The 16,772-nt window shown below is 37.6% G+C and overlaps 1 protein-coding gene across 6 annotated transcripts in view; it reads left to right on the top strand.

Annotated features, from left to right (window-relative positions):
- The window catches only part of PRUNE2 (prune homolog 2 with BCH domain), a 255,008-nt gene that overhangs the window by 61,760 nt on the left and 176,476 nt on the right, over nt 1–16,772 (top strand). For all 6 annotated transcript variants that reach the window (XM_079112083.1, XM_079112086.1, XM_079112085.1 and 3 more), the window contains exons 5-6: nt 8,109–8,261; nt 10,778–10,872. In XM_079112083.1, coding sequence (XP_078968209.1) covers nt 8,109–8,261; nt 10,778–10,872 — 248 coding nt within the window. The remainder of the gene's footprint in view (nt 1–8,108; nt 8,262–10,777; nt 10,873–16,772) is intronic.

Raw genomic sequence — 16,772 nt, forward strand, 5'->3', positions numbered from 1 at the left:
TTGACCTGGGCATTAAAAAAAAAAAAAAAATCTACACAGATCTCATTTACATCCAAGACTTTTGAAGAATACACAACTATTTCCAACCATGATCTTCCCATTTCTCTGACTGTGGCCTCTCTTTAGAATTCCAGACTCATGTCCAATGCCCATGTGACATCTTCACATGCATGTCTAATTCATATCACCTTAGTATGGATCCCTTTGATTCTCTGAACCCCTAAACCTGCTTTTATTCCATTTTTTCCCATTTCAGTAAAAAACCTTACCAACCACCCAATTACTCAAGCCATAAACTAGGAGTTATGCTTGATTCTTTCCATTTCCTTCCCCTCCGTATTGATCCACTAGCAAGTCTTGCTGACTCTACATCTAGAATATAAGTGGAATCCATTCATGTTTTTCATAATCACTGCTAGTGGCCCAATCTAAGCTGCCATCCTGTCTCTCTTTGACTACTGTAATAGAAACTTATTGTCCTATTTCCTCCATAATATCCATCATCTATGAAGTAGTCTGAATGACTTTTTAAAAATATAAATCAGGTCATCAATTCACTGTGTAAAATTCTTTGCATTCAAAATCTAAGCACTCCACTCCTATAAACCAAGGCATCATCTTCCCTCTGCCCCCTCTGACATCATCTGATGAATATCTTCCCACCCCTTCTAGGTTCTGGGAAAAAGTGCCTTTTGGTTTTTTAAATATTCCAAACTCTTTCTACCCTTGAGTATTTACATAAGCTAGTCCCTCCTCAGGGATTGCTTGTTTCCATCTGTCTTATGTCTTTCTTTCTATTCCTGGGCTCTTCCTGTTCTCTCACTCCGGGATGTAAGCTTCATCAAAAGGCACCTGTGTGCTGTGTGCACTGCTTCACTGTTGTGTCTCCACACCTAGAACCATGCCTGGCACATAGTAGGTCCTTGATAAAAAAAACTCTCTTAAAATGAATTTTGCAGGATTGTTTATACCTTGTCTGTTTTCATGACTGCATTGACTCCATCAGAGCTATGACACTTCAGTTTCCATTCTATTTCAGCCATCCCTCTAATGTTTTCAATATTCAATGTTTAGAATTCAGACATTGTTCTTTCCAGAAATAAACAGTTCTTTTAGTCTTGTTTTGTTTTGTTTTTAGAACTACTAGTAGAATTTGTTTTAGTGTTTTGCAAGGATTTGTTTTTATTTTCATCTTTTGCTTGTTCTTATATATATAAGTTAAAATTTTATGTATAACTTCAACCCTTTCGTATAATTCATGTAGACTATAATGTATATACAGAAAGAATATCAGATATGTCTATAAAAGCATAAATATATAGCTTAGTAAATCACCACAAAGCCCTTTTTTAATAGCCACTGAAATTAAAAAAAAAAGAATAGAAATAATATCAGAGGAGAATAAGGGAAATGGAAGGAAGGGAGGCGGGATGGGATAGGGAAAGTCAGTAGAAAGAATCTGACCTACCTTTGCTATGTACATATATGAATATACCACAGTGAAAAAGAACCAATAAAAAAAAAGGAAAAAAAAAAGAGAAGAAATAGAACAAGAAGACCATTTTTTATGCACCTTTCCATCATTACCAATTCCCTACCCAACTAAAGATTATGAGTATTCTGAGACTTATGGTGCACAGTTCTTTGCCTTTTAAAATATTTTAACCACCCAAATGTGTGTACTCCTAACATTACATGTGAGTTTTCCCTATTTTTGTATCTTACATGAAGAATCATATGGTGTACACACACTCACTGTCCTTAGATTGTCATGTGTACACTAAGTGTAGGATCTACTTGCATAGGTCAGTTATCTACCATTGTTTGTCTAATTTATCCCCTTCCTTCTTAAATAAAATATTTGAGATGACTTACAAAGTTGCATGCAATATAATTATATTACAAGGAAAAGAAGTCAGGATCAAGAAAAAGAAAAGGAGTGGAGGAAGGAATGAAATCAAGATATATTAACAACTTTGGAGGTGTTGAAACAGTATTCAGTTTGAAACTTTGCAAATTAACTTTTAGGAATGAATGAAAACATGGAAATGTGATTAATATTACTATTTGTATTGTTACTGAAACAAATCATTTACCAGTTCCTCATTTTAAAAAGACACAACTAAGTCTAAAGATTTTCCCTTGCATAAGTCTTCTTGAAAAGACACCTAACAATACCATCCATACCCCTAACTCCAGTCCTTTCTCACATGCGGTCAGGGTTTGCACAGGGATGGGGCACAGTGTGTCAGAACCTTCCTGCTCCATAGTCAGCATCTGGGGATTCTTTAATCAGCTTCACCTCTAGGCTAATAACCTTTATTTTCCGCTCTAAATTTCTTTTTAATACAGGTGGATTTTTTTTCTAAATGCAAGAAATACATATTTACATTGAATTATATTTGAATCTTTTTAATCATAACTGTTGCTCTCAGTCCAAGTGTTTGCATTGTGGTATACTATTTTATTCAAATATTGAGGTAGATATAGTGAATCTCACTATCATGTATACTCATAAGACACTAACTATTAAAAAAACCAACAACCTATAAATAAAAAGCAGAAAAATCAATAGAGTAAAGGGAACAGGGGGATAGAGGAAGGGTGGGAAAGGAGAAATACTGGGGACTTAATTAGAACAAATTATATTTCATGCTTTTATAATTATGTCAAAATGAAACCTAATGTTATGTATAACTAAATAAATAGAACCAATAAAAAACACAACTCCCCCCCAAATATTGAGGTATGACCTGATTACTCTGGCTATTGTTAAAGGATTATTTTTATACCAATTTAAAGAAGATATTGGGTCATCAGCACAGAAATAATTGGCTCGTGTTTCTCTGATAATCTCTGTCACTGTACCCTTTGGGACCTGTAGGATAATTTTGGATAAATGTCAACAGGTGACTCAGTGTGGCTTTGTGGAGGTTTTAACAAAATGGAAATAATTTGCATTTTCTTTCTTTTTAAAAAATATCCTTTGATATCTATTTATTAACTGATTGGATTACAAAAACACCATGGTAGATACCATCCTTCATTCTTTTCATTAGCTTGTTGATCTGGTCTTTCCTGTTGCTAGCATCCCCAGTCTTTTACAAAATAGGTGGTCTTTTTTTTTTTCATTCATTCCACCTTGTGAAGAAGATCATTTGAAGGGTTGCAGGAAGTCATTTACTTCTTTGAAGTGTTTTCAACAGCATTAATCTCATGATTCAGGTCCTGCATGCAGATGATGCCCTATTTTGCCAAGAGATTCAGCAAAGAACTATCTGCCCAGGCAATTTGCTTCTCACCACTTTTCCCATGACCATACTTGTCGATTGGTGTGTTTGATGGCCTCACATTTGGGTGTCCCCATGCCTTATCAGCAGTTCTGAGCAAGTTAATTGAAGTCTATTGAACTTAACAAAGGTGGTTTTGACCGTGTGGAGAAGGGGAAGAAGCTGCCACGTCTTTTAGACCTCGTCCTCACACCATTGATACCTCTGATCCTCACAGGAGTTTAGATTCTGCAGATACACAGATGTTGCCAGCTTTTCACACAATACCTAGCCATTCAGTTCTTAGTTCTGTACATCTGACTATACTCCTGTGATGGTGCCTAACTTTTTCATAGATAAGTTTCCTCCTTGCCTGTCAAAGCATCTTTGGGGCAAACTTCTTTCTTAGGTCCTTGATCTTTAGTTCTGCAAGATTTCTTCACTTTTTCTTATGGATTTCTGGAGTCATCTTTTCCCTCCCTTAGCATTTTTTCATGGTTTCCATTGGCAAAGAAGATGCATTTTCTTAAACTAAAACGTTTTATAATAGCTAGGTCTTGTTGTCTTTTAATAGACCATACTTCAAAACTTGGATATTTCAGGATGCAAATCATTAGCATCCACTTTCATCTGAAAAGGTATGTATTTATGCAACAATACTTTATTTATTCTTTTTCTTTCACAATTTAATTGGTGCATTACAGTTTTACATAATGTAGGATTCGTTGTTACATATTTGTATGTGCACAGTATGTAACCATATAATTTGGCTAGTATCATTCTCCAGTATTCCCCCTTTCCCTCTTCTCACTCTCCTGGGTCATTTCCTCTATTCTACAGATCTCCCTTCAATTATCATGAGGTTTCTCCCCATCTTTGGTACCTTTTTTTTTTTTCTCTCTAGCATCCACATATGAGAGAAAACATACAACCCTAGACTTTCTCCGTTTGGGTTACTCTGTTTAACAAATGTCTCAAGTTTCATTCATTTTCCTGCAAATGACATCACTTCATTCATCTTTTTATGGCTGAATATATATCCCACGTTTTCTTTATCCATTCATCTATTTGTGGACACCCAGCCTGGTTCTTTGGTTGGGCTTTTGTGAATTGTGCTGCTAACATGGGTATGCATGTACTACTCTAGTAAGACTTTAATTCTTTAAGATAAATTCTGAGGAGTGGTATAGGGTAGAATTACTTTCTAATTATTTGTGTAAGAAAAGGAAGTGCTGATGGCAGAATAAGATCATAAATCACCTTGATTTTTGGAAATGTGACAAACCTTTGGTTTCTTTCTTCCCCTCTCTGTCTCTGCTTTTGCTTGTATGGTTCTTCTTTTTTCTTTGTTTTCTTTTTATTCTCCCTCTTTTCCTCTTTTATCTCCTTTTTGTCTTACTCTTCTTCCACTTCCCATGTGGCTCCAAGTTCTTTTTATTATATTTTGAACATGCTGCAACTTGAACTTACCTAAAAGTCATGCTATACTGTCGGTTGGCTTAAAGTTGGTGCTGGTTATGCCCTGGATTTGTGCCAGAAACAAATGGTTATAGACTCACTAGACTCCTCAACCTGTATTCTTTTATTTCCCCAGAGAGGTATACTAAAGGACTACTGCCAAATCTGAGATCCATTAAATTGCTGAATCAGCACATTGGGCGTGTGTGTGTGTGTGTGTGTGTGTGTGTGTGTGTGTGTGTGTGTGTGTGTGTGTGTGTGTATTTATTTGTGTAGGTTTCTGGGAACCATCTGGCAGGGAGATTTTAGCCACTGATTACCAGGCCCACTTGAATCAGGACCACACTTTGCCTAAATTAAATGACATACCACATTTATTTGTATAAGGCCTTGACAGCAGTCAAAGGATGAAGGGCGAAACAGTTAACAGCAATTGTACTCAGTTTAGGACTAAGTGGAAAAAACTATGCCCTGGGATTTAAAAATAATAATAATAATAATAATAAACTCTCTCATGGTAATTCCATTTGATCTTTAATAAAGAATATTTGCTTGCTATTTTAGTAGCCTGGATTAACAGACTTCCAAAAGATCCTTTTAAGGAGGTCAAATAGGAAAAGAACAGAGTCAGGGCTGGTTTTTTTTTTTTTTTCAATCTCTCTCTTGTCCAGAGAGTGAATCATCTCGTTCCTAAAATGGTTGTGAAGTCCAAAGGGAATTATGTTGCTTGTTTTGCTAAGGAAAAAGGAAGGCTGTTTCGCTTAGGAAGATGTTGGGGGTAGGGAAAAGAAATGACTGTTCCTACTAGATAAAAAACCAAAATGATTCTTCAAACTCTGAGTGTTACTTCTTCTGTCATACAAAGATAAGCCTTATTCTTAAATTTGAACATTTTCAATTTGTAAGAATAGGAAGCACTTGAATAATACACTTCTTCTTATACATTCCCAGGCAAAATATGTGAGCTAAATTGTATTTCATTTTTCTACATTTTTCTCTTTTCTCCTTTCTCCCTTTCTCTGTTACTAATTCTTTAATTTTTTTTTTTGTTTTGGTATGAAAAGAAACATCAATCCCAAGTGAAACAGGAAAGAGGCTTCAGTCCCTTCTTTTTTTGCTAAGAATTTATCATGCAGAATATGCCTTTACTGTGCTGGATGTTTTCCCCAAACAACTTCTGACTCCAGTAGATCGTGTTTAATATTAATGTGCTGCAATCGCTTTTGGCAAGAGGCCCTGCACATCTCCATTTTTTTAAACAAAGAACATTGTGATTGATTTTTTTTCCTAATAGAATGAGATGTTTGCTACTATTTGATTATAATTGTTTTCTTCATTGCTTGTTGTTAATTCAGCTCTCCTCCCTACCAGCCTGAGTCACTGAGATACTTTGGGGTACAAGTTTATTGATATAAGTATTTCCTCCTGCAGAATTTGCTGGAAGTTAAGTCAACACTCATTACAAAACAGTTTTGAAAGTGCTGACAGGTGTCTTTGGATACCGTGTGCGCTGACACTGATACTTAACTAACTGCACTAAGTGTGTAACTGTTGAATGGGCTTCTTTTTTAAAAAAGATTTGTTCTTTTTAGTTATACATGACAATAGAGTGTATTTTGACATATCATACATACATGGAGTATAAATCAGGATCTCATTCTTGTGATTGTACGTGATGTGGAGTTTCACTGGTGGTGTATTCATGTATGAACATAGGATTCCTGGCAGTTCCCTACTTGGTGACTCTTATCCACTGTTGAATTTATTTGGGATTAGCTTTTTTAAAATTTTTATTTTTTGCCTCTGTGTTCATGAGAAAGATCTGCCTCTAATTCTCTTTTCTTATAATATCCCTACCAGGTATTGGTATCAAGGTAATACTGATTCATAAAATATGTTGGAAAATGCTCTTTTTCTATTCTTCAGAAGAATTGGTGTAAATTTACTGTATTTCTTTTCCACTATGAATGCACTTCTCTCTTTCTTCATCATGTTTTGCTAATTTTTTGCTTTTTATATTTAGAAGCCACATTATTATACACACACAAATTTAGAGTTGATAAATCTTCCTAAGGGTTGGCCCTTTAAGAATATTTATCTCATGCAACGCTTCTTGTCATGTGGTCTACTTTTTCCTATACTGGTGTATTTCTTCACCTTCATTGTGGTTGGTGTTTGAACATTATATCTTTTTCTATCCTTTCACTTTTAGCCAGGCACAGTGCACATGCCTATAATCCCAGTAGCTCAGGAGGCTGAGGCAGGAAGATGGCAAGTTCAAAGCCAGCCTCAGCAATTTAACCAGACCCTAAACAACTCAGCAAGACCCTTCTCTAAATAAAACATTAAAAAAAAATGGGCTGGGGATGTGGCTCAGTGGGTAAGTGCCCCTGAATTCAATCCTCAGGACCAAAAAAAAAAAAAAAAAAAAAAAAAAAAAAGAAAGAAAACGAAGGCAAAATAAAGACATTTTTCAGAAAAAGAGCTGAAAATGTATGTCACAAGAAGACTTACACTAAGAGAAGCATTTAGGCAAAAGAAAAGCATTCCAGAAGGAAGCAAAAAGATGCAGGAAAGAAAGAACATTGGACAATGTAAATATGAGTGAGAATAAATCAATATTCACCATATGATGCAATTATAATAATATATTAGAAAGTTTAAAATAGATGAGTAATTGAAGTATATTTCAATGGTAAAAAACTTTAGGAGTTAAGTGGAGATAAAGCGTTCTGAGGGTCTTGGATTCTGAGGGAAACAGGAACATTCCCCTTAGAAAGTAAAAGATAAACTTTATGGTAGTTTGTAAGGCCCTTCATGATCTGGCCTCTGTCTACCCTCCAATCTAATTTTTAACATTTTCCCCTAAGAACCATGTTGGCAAATTTCTTTTCATCTAAACCTGTGAATCCTTCTAACTCGGTCATAGTAAACTACTTCAAAACTGTGTGGAGCTTGAAAGATCAGCAATGGACTTCAGATGAACCACCTTGTCAGACAGTTTAGTTGCTGATGGTGGAAGTATATAATCATTTAGTTAATAAAAGGAGGAAGTTCATATGTAAGATTAGTAATGTAATAAGTGGGAGAAATATTCTCTGTGATTGCTTAAAGGGAATAGTGTTGACTAGATTCTTAAATAGCTTACCATTAATTACCATTTTGAAATAATTTAAAACTGAGGTGTAATCACTTGCAAGTGTTGTGTGGGGTGGGGGGAAAGGTATACATGTCATTCTTTTATCCATAAACTGTGCGTCATAGAGCATGCAAGGGTCAGTCAAGATGCAGAGATTAATATCTGGAGAACAAGGACATTGCTTTTCCTCCCCTTGCCTGGCTGGCTGAGAGTTCAAGGGCATTTTTGTCCATGCCTTTCAGGCAGTATCCTTTTCAAGTGGATGACCATGGATCCCGACAAAATCTCAGAGAAGCAAGAAGAGATTCTTTCTGTCCTGGAAGAAAAGTTTCCTAACTTGCCTCCAAGAGAGGACATCATCAACATCCTGCAGGAGACCCAGTTCAGTGCTCAGGGTGAGTGACTGTCTCCCACCTCTCTCACTGCTTCCAAGTAGACATGGTCTGTGTGTAGTGTTGTCAGGACTGTGAAGGTGAACGTAAGCATGCTTTCTCTGTCTTTCCTCTTGCTTTGTGCTGGTGGAAGATTTTTCGGACTCAGATGATGGCTCACCTGGAAACATGTGGGCCCCGTGTCCTCTCCTCTGAGGTCTTTGTGTCTGGATGTGTGGTTAATTCATGTGTCTAATGAACACCCCAGATGCATCATTACCTGCAATCCTTGTGCTTACGGAGTTCTATTTTGGGACTGTGGCAGAAGCAACATCAAACACAATGGGATTTCAAAAATCAATTAATTTTAGCAAGAAATGAGAGAGAAGATGGCTAAGCTGATAAAATTGTTTTCTGAATCTAGGCTATATCCGGACAGTGAATTTCTAGGATCAACTGTTTTATAAAAACAATTAACTATAATTCAGTGAATGCCTAACTTATGCAAGTTTCTGATGGTCTAACTCTGCAAGGATGATCTTCCTGAATCCTCATGACAACCAGGTGCTTCATTATCTATCCTCATGTTGCAGATGAGGACACTGAAGCACAGAAATTCTTCTTACTTTCCCATCATCAAACATGCATCTGAAAAGTGTCCAGGCCAGGATTTAAATCCATACCATCTACATTTAAAATGCAAACACTAAATTATATAACTTTCTCCTTTACTTTGGGATTGCCCTGGGGCAAAGCAGCTTATTTGGGAGACCTTCACTGATAGGGGAGTGGAGTGTTTTCTCAAGAAAGTCAGTTCAGTGGAAAACCAGAGGTTAAGGCCACTAGCAAACCTTGGGAAAGAGTGTAAAATTGCACCCTTGGATGATCCTAGCTGAGGGGTGCAGTGGTGTACAGGAACATGCTCACCCTGGCTCCAGACACTGGAGGTTAAATTTTGGGGAATTTTGTGAATTGGCTAACGTTGGGTTGGTTGCTTGAGATTGGCCGTGGTACAAGGGTTGACACCACAGAAACTGACAAACATTACAAAGTTAAGTTTTGTTGTTGCCTGTTAAGTATTTATCAGCAGACCCACAATGAAGGCCACCTAATCCAAGGGGTGTTAATTCCCTAGAGTAAGTTCTGGTGGCTGGAGAAAACTTTCAGGAAAAGATGCAGGTGCTGGTGGTGGAGCATCTTGCAGGGCACACTGAGATGGAAAGGTCTGAGGAAATGTGGGGCAGGCACTGACAGCAGCTGCCACACCTTCAGTCACCTGTGTGCCAGTGTGGGTGTGCATGTACGCCTAACTGAAGGATGGGGTGCATTCTCATTCATTTTCACAACTACACCAGACTTTTTGTCACAACATATTCTATAAATCATTTTTTGCTATAGTAGGAAAACGTTCAGCCTTTCAATCTTTGAGGTAAAGAAAAATATTTAGTACCTGTTTTCCCATGCTGCTGGGATAGACAGTGCTGTGAGTTGACAGGGTAGGCAATCAATTGTGATGTCTTTACAAAGTAGCTGGGAAGGATACCTGTGCTTTACTAGGCTTTGCTGTGGATCTTCTTCTAAGAGAGAAGGCCTAATTAGAAGTAAGAATGTAGTGTGAGGATTAAATGTTAGGCCAGACCTTTTCTTGTTTTGCTGTGTTAGCTTTCATCAAAGTACATTGGTCAATTGACTACAACTGTGTAGTTCTGGATAATGTAGCCATTCTGGATTATTCCTCCCATCACTTAAGGAATTCAGTGACCCCTACTGCTAAAGCCTATTACAAGGGCAGCCAACTCAATCATGATAGTTTTATGGGTTACATTTGTAAAGTGCATTTTGAATCAAATTATGCTAGAAAACATAGGGACTTGCCTAAATTCATCCTGAAAGCAAATCTTGGTCTTGTTGGCATAATTTGACTAATTTGCCTGTTTTTCTCCATTTTTCCACCTCCACTCATTCTCCCCCACTCCTAGCTCCCCCTCCCCCAACTCTGGGACTCCAGAGACTGACCCATGAATATTTAATCTTCTGGACTCCTTTGGCACTGGCTTCTGGTTGGATTTGGCTAATGGGAAAAGTCAGTGGCATGTGGGGAGATGGGGGGTTGGGGAGAAGAACAGCCCTGGTATTTCTTCCCCACTCCCTTCTGCTTTGGTGCTGTATCTGGCAGCATCTCTTCTCCGGTCCCAGATTTCTCTTTCCTTCCCTTGTCCTTTTGCTACTCTGTGGATGCTGCACCATCTTTTACTCATGTTTTCAGCCCTGCCCACATTTCTGTAAGTGGCCTGACACTAAAGAGCTTTCTTTTGTAAACATGAGGGGCGGCTCTTTTTTCTTACCAGAAACTTGACTGATATAGACACTGTCACAAATGTGATTATTGCCTTAGTGTGTGTTTTTATGGATAAAAGTGATAATAGAAGACAAAATGCTGAAATTAACAGGTGAATTCTTTAATCCCTTGATACTATTAAAAAAAAAAAAAAAAAGAGTTCCCCAAGCATAACACAGTTTTCCCCCACTGTTATCCACAGGTTTAAGTATTGAACAAACAATGTTGAAAGATCTAAAGGAACTGACAGATGGAGAAATAAAAGTGGCCATTAGTACTGTGAACATGACCCTTGAGGTAAGGGTGACAATGCTTTTTCAATAATGATAGATTTCACACAATTGCAGTCTGAGCATCTGAGATGCAAATTTCTTCAGCGTTTGTCTTTTGTTGTGAATGTTTTGTGAAAGATTGACTTGGCATGCTGGTTATTATTTTGTGTGAAAATATTATGCTAAGCCAATGAAAAATGCCAAACTTGGATTCTCAAGATGAATGCTATCTCATTCATCTTAGTGAAACAAAACCTAAAATGCAAACATTCGTGTGTGTGTATGTGTGCTTAACTTGTTTGATAGCTTTTATAATATATGTGATTAGATTTACTTGCACATTTCCTGTGTTTCACTCTGCTTTGTTCATAGACCTTTGCTAAGGAAACAAGGGGTTCTTTAGCCTTTGTGAGTATTTGGATACATGTCATTTTGGTAATCAATGGTGACAACTTGAATAGTAATAAAGAAGCTCCTTCCAATGTGTTAAATGAATGAGTCAGAGTGAATCCTACTCTTTGTTACTTGGTAAATTATCTTCTTCTACTTTGGGGGTTTTCAATGACTTGTGTGTTCATCTTAATTAACCCAACTAATGGGAACTATATTTTATGGAGGCACATTTGGGTCTTTGCAGAAGTCTGCATATTTTTTGCCATTTTATTGCCTCAGTCAAGCTATCCACCTTGGTGCTAGGTAGAGGCAAGTGTGTGGAGTTAAAATTTGCTGCATAGGAATTTGTCTTTTTGTTTTTGAAAGTGTGTTGCTGTTCCTTTTTCCCTCACAGTAATGGTAATTATATCTGTGGATATATTTCAGTGGACTAACAAGTATGCACAGTGGTGTCTACACCCCAGAAAACTCAAGAACGAGCCAGGAACTTTTTTCTGTGATCTCTTTGTAAAACCAATTCCTGGTTGATTGACATAATTCAGCTCTTAGATCTACATGAATACCAGGAGGCAGGCTATTGTCAAATTGTGTAGTGCCTCATAGTTTACAGAGCTTGTTTACAGAGATTGACTTGACTATTCCTATGGACTTTTCAGACTGATAAATGCTCCATTTAACTAGTTGTCGATGTGAATCAATAGAAGAAAATATGCAGTTTGGGATGTAGCAACTAGATAATCACCTTCAATTAGAAATCTGCTTTGTGTCTAGAAACCCAAGAAAACATGGATCTTGCAAGGGTCAGTAGCTCTGAGAATCATTTCTCCTAGTTCAAGCCTTAGGGTTTTCTTTCTCTTTTCCCCCTCCCCTGTCCCCCTTCATTAAATGGCATCTTATTAGGTTGTAAATGCCTTGTTTGGAATTCCTTTCTAAATTAACATAGAACATCTTGTAATTGTTTAGGGAACTGTCTGTAGTTAGCAAATTATTTTAAGGCTATTAATATTATGGACTTATTGTAGCTTTAATGTACCTTCATTTATATTATAGGGGTTTACAAATGGCTTTGTCAGATATGTTAAACTGTAAATGTTCATCAAACAGAATCAGTGATAAAATGATCATCTTAATCTTGACAGTAATTTACACAGAGGTCCAGTAATTAATCAGGTGGTTAAGTAGGTCTCTGGAAGTGCTATATAATTTGGGAGGGGGATAAATACATTTGTATATATAACAAAGGGTACAGTTAATCAGCTAAATGAGAGCTTTCCACTTTTGCATCATGGGGCCATTAAAGGTGACCAAGAAATGGAGAAAGAACTCCTTGGCAATATTCTATATTTTTCTTGAAGGAGAAAATGCACATTAATGACCCAGTTTGTCAGTTGGAAAAATATCCAATTTGAGGGCTGAGTTTTGTTTTCTGTCTGCATCGTCTTGTGATGCAATGGTGTTTTCCTGGTTCCTACTCATGTTTGATTATATTTCAGCATCCCTCTCATTCCCATCCTCCTCCCTTTAATAATAATAATACAATCTCCACAATTTTATTTTGTGTGTTTTGGAGTAGTTTTATAATTAACCTTTAAATCTATATACAATTTCAAAGAAATCTTCTTAGTTTCTATGATTTTCTAAATCTTGCTTGTCCTTCAAAGCATGGTCAATGGAGATACTTCATGATGACTCTTACAAACTCTCCACTTTTTATTATCATCTTCTGAACTCTTATAAAATTTTGTCTTAACTCTTAAACAAAATTTAGTCCTAACCAACTTAGGACTTAACTGTATATTCTATTTTCCATTGATTTTAAACTTGTTTTTATATTTAATCATGGTCAGATAATATTTTGAGTTAATTGAGGGTAATGATGGTATCTTTGACATGTCTCTTCAATTTTCTGGTGTAATACTGGGCACATCGTAGGTGCTTAGTAAATATAAATATTTAGTTAATACATGTTGGTGTTTGCAATTTGATCCTTTGATATCTGATTTTATTGCCTTTTGAATTTAAATAAATGGACTGACCACCTAAGCATCCAAAGCAACTTCCTTTGTTACCATCCAACCAGTTTCTTATAGACAACTATGGTTGAAACTGACATCATAAAAATAAAAATGGTCCGCATATGCATAGATAATACTTCTTATCTAGCACTTCAGATATAGAATGAATGGCTTTGCAAATTAATTAGCTGTTGAAACTGGAATGGATCAAATTGTGGTTCTACAGCAAGTCATGGAAAAGGGAAAGAGGATTTGTTACATTTTCATTGGTCTGTTGAAACAACGTGACTTCACAGTTATATGTGTCATGGTCTCTATTTGCCTAATGACCCAATTAATTTTCTTGGATGGAAATATTCAAAAAATTAGAAGGATTTTTCTCCTTATAACATACACAGCATGCTATGAGGAGGGAACCACTGGTTTGGGAGGTACAAACCACTGCCTTTGGCAGATGGATAAACTCTGGTCTTCTGCATGATAAGGCAAAAGTTTTCGTGCTAACCAGCTTTCCCTTACTGTGACAAAATGCCAGATGAAAGCACCTTTAAAGAAGTAAATATTTATTTTGACTTATGGCTTCACAAGTTTCAGTCATGGTCACTTGGCTCGATTGTTTCTGGGACTATGGCAAGGCAAAGTATCATGGTGGGGAACACATAGTAGAGCAAAGGTGTTCACCTCATAGTACATAGGTAGCAGAAAGAAAGAGCTCACTTTGAAAACAAAGCCCCTTGCCCCCAACCCATTACTGTATGGATCCATCAATGGATTAATCCATCGATGAAATTAGAGCCCTCATGATCCAATCTTCTCTCAAAGGCCCCACCTATGCACTCGGAACACTGCTGTATTGGGGATTAAACCCTCAACTCATGAACTTTGAGGGACATTTAAGATCCAAACTGTAACAGCTTCCAAGCCCTATGTCCCTCATTTTCATTGTAGTATGTCTCAAAAAAAAAAAAAAAAAAAAAAGCCATATAATATTAGGAATGAATGAACCATCATAAAAAAACAAATTATTTTAATAGTGCAGAGTTTCAATGCTTTGTACAACATGTGAAGTTAAAGTGAATGAGATTTTAAGGAGGGATGGCTCCAAATGACCTTGTTTAAAGTTAGGAGGCAGTCCTTCTTATAGAGAGGACTAGTGAAGCTAGGACCGTGGGAAAGCCACTGCCGTCCCGTTTCATATGACCTCTGGGGCATTCCAAGTCTGAATGCACCCGCGTCACATAGTGGGACCTACTTCACTGGTTGATGATTGTCGTATTGATCCTTTGTACCCTTTTCACTGCTTTCCAATTTGACTATCGGAAGAGAATTGATGCATAACAAAGAACATGTGTGAACAAACTTTGCCTTTGCTAGCAGAACTGGTGATGACTATAATTCTTTGACCTACTTTTACTCCCTTGTAAAACAGCATATTAGGATATCAAGGGGAGGGGTCACAGCTTTCCATTCTAATGAGGTCCATGGCCGTATCAGAGTAATAGTTCCTTTGCTGATACCAAATGCTACTACACTGCACTTAAGCATCTCTCGAAAGACTGTACATCAGTACCTTTACTCAAGAAGGACCACAACCAGGCACTGACTTGATCACTTTTTGTGATCAATTGTACAATGACTGATTTTTACATTATACATTATGTACTATATGTACCGATCTCTTTGCTGGGGCTGTCATAAGGAAGTACTGTAGGTACCATGTGACTTGACAGAAACATTGGTTCACAGTTCTGGAGGCTGGAAGTCTAAAATGGAGATGATAGCAGGATTAGTTCCTTCTGAGGATTATGAGAATGTATCCATTCCTTGTTTCTTGTCTACCTTTTTTTTTTTTTTTTTTCTTGCGGTGCTGGGGATTGAACCCAGGGCTTTGTGCTTACAAGGTGAGCACTTTACCAACTGAGCTATCTTCCCAGCCCCTCTTGTCTAGCTTTTGATGGTTAGCTGACAAGCTTTGTTGTTCCCTGGCTCTTGGAAGGTGTCACCTGGATCTCTACTCTTAACACACCATTCTCCCTCTATACCCATCTGTGTCCAGACTTCCCCGTTTATATAAGAACATCAGTACCCACCTAATGATCTCATCTTATTACAACAGTCTTATTTCCAAATAAGGTCACATGCTAAGGTGCTAACAGTTAGGACTTCAATTTATGAATCTGAGGGAGACATAATTCAACCCAGGGTATTTGTCATCATGAAATTCTCCAGACAACTTAAAAGAATAAAACTGGGAATAAGACTGCCTATAGGAACCTATGGTCTGCTAAGCATATTTCATCTATTGCTGCCATGTGTTTTTATTTCAAATCAGTTTCCTATAAATGAGGAATAACAGGGATTTTCAACTCTTGAAATTGTGTCTCCTTTTGGAGCTGGAATCCTAAAGAACTGCTCAGGTCTGTTTTCTCTCTGGGCTGTGGGCTGTCCTTCTGCTGTGCTCTCAGCTGGGGACCTCTTTATGACCAGACACCCTGCTATTTGAAACCTGAAAGAACACGTGGGCTGCATTCTGGTTGAGTGACTCAGATCCCTGACTCACTCTGCTCTACACATAGATCACCAGCCACGCTGCACCTTGGAACACTGCAGGAGGAAAAATACTAACATTTTCTGTTAGCATTCAGAGCACAGACCAGAACGAATTTCCAAGATCACCGTGTAACTCCTTCCTAACAAAAAGAAAAGTTTACTCAGGCCTCAGTGAGCATAAGTGACCCAGAGTAATCAGGACTTAAGTCTGAGTAAACCAGTCTGAAATCTATACCAATTTCAGGCACTAAAGATGAGTCTCATTATTTCAGCTTGGAATGTTTTGGGAGGTCAAGATAAAGGTCCCTGTGTTTTCCTACTTCAGATTGTGATAGAATGCCTAGTCTCTTTTGGGTGAGCATGCTATTTTTGATTAGCATGCCAAGTACTTACTTACTCTGGAGTGTTTTGAAAATATGACTTTTTACTTTTCAAAGCCATTCTGCCCAATCAGTGGAAATAAATGTAAAGCATTCTGCAGGGTTGGGATCACAAGTGCTTCCATTTTCCTTTCAGGTTCAGGTCTGTGAGCTCTTCCTGGCTATAATAATAAGAGCTGATATGTGATGATGAGTACTCATTGTACATCAGACAGTCGGGTGAGACCGTACAAGCATAATTCACCTGATCCTCCCAGCACCCTGCAGAGATGGAGGTGCTATGATCATTCCTGTTTTGGTGGAGGTGGTTCCAGCAGCTGTATCAGATAAACCCCAGATCTCAGAGGCTCAACACGGAAGTTGTTTGTTTTTTACTCACTCAACAATCCCATTTACTGTTCCTGGTCAGGTGGCTGGGGTGCTAAAGAGACCATTTTCAATCTAAGGCTCCCAAGGTTGCCCTGAAGGTCATCTCCATCCTATCTGAAAAGGAGAGTGAGGAGCTTGGAGGGCCAAGAATGGAGGTTCATATGCATCCCATCTAGACTTGACCCCCTTCACTTCTACTCCCATTTCATTGGCTCAGT

Source organism: Sciurus vulgaris, assembly GCF_902686455.1.
Source record: "Sciurus vulgaris genome assembly, chromosome: 15".
In the NCBI taxonomy this organism is placed as follows: Eukaryota; Metazoa; Chordata; class Mammalia; order Rodentia; family Sciuridae; genus Sciurus; species Sciurus vulgaris.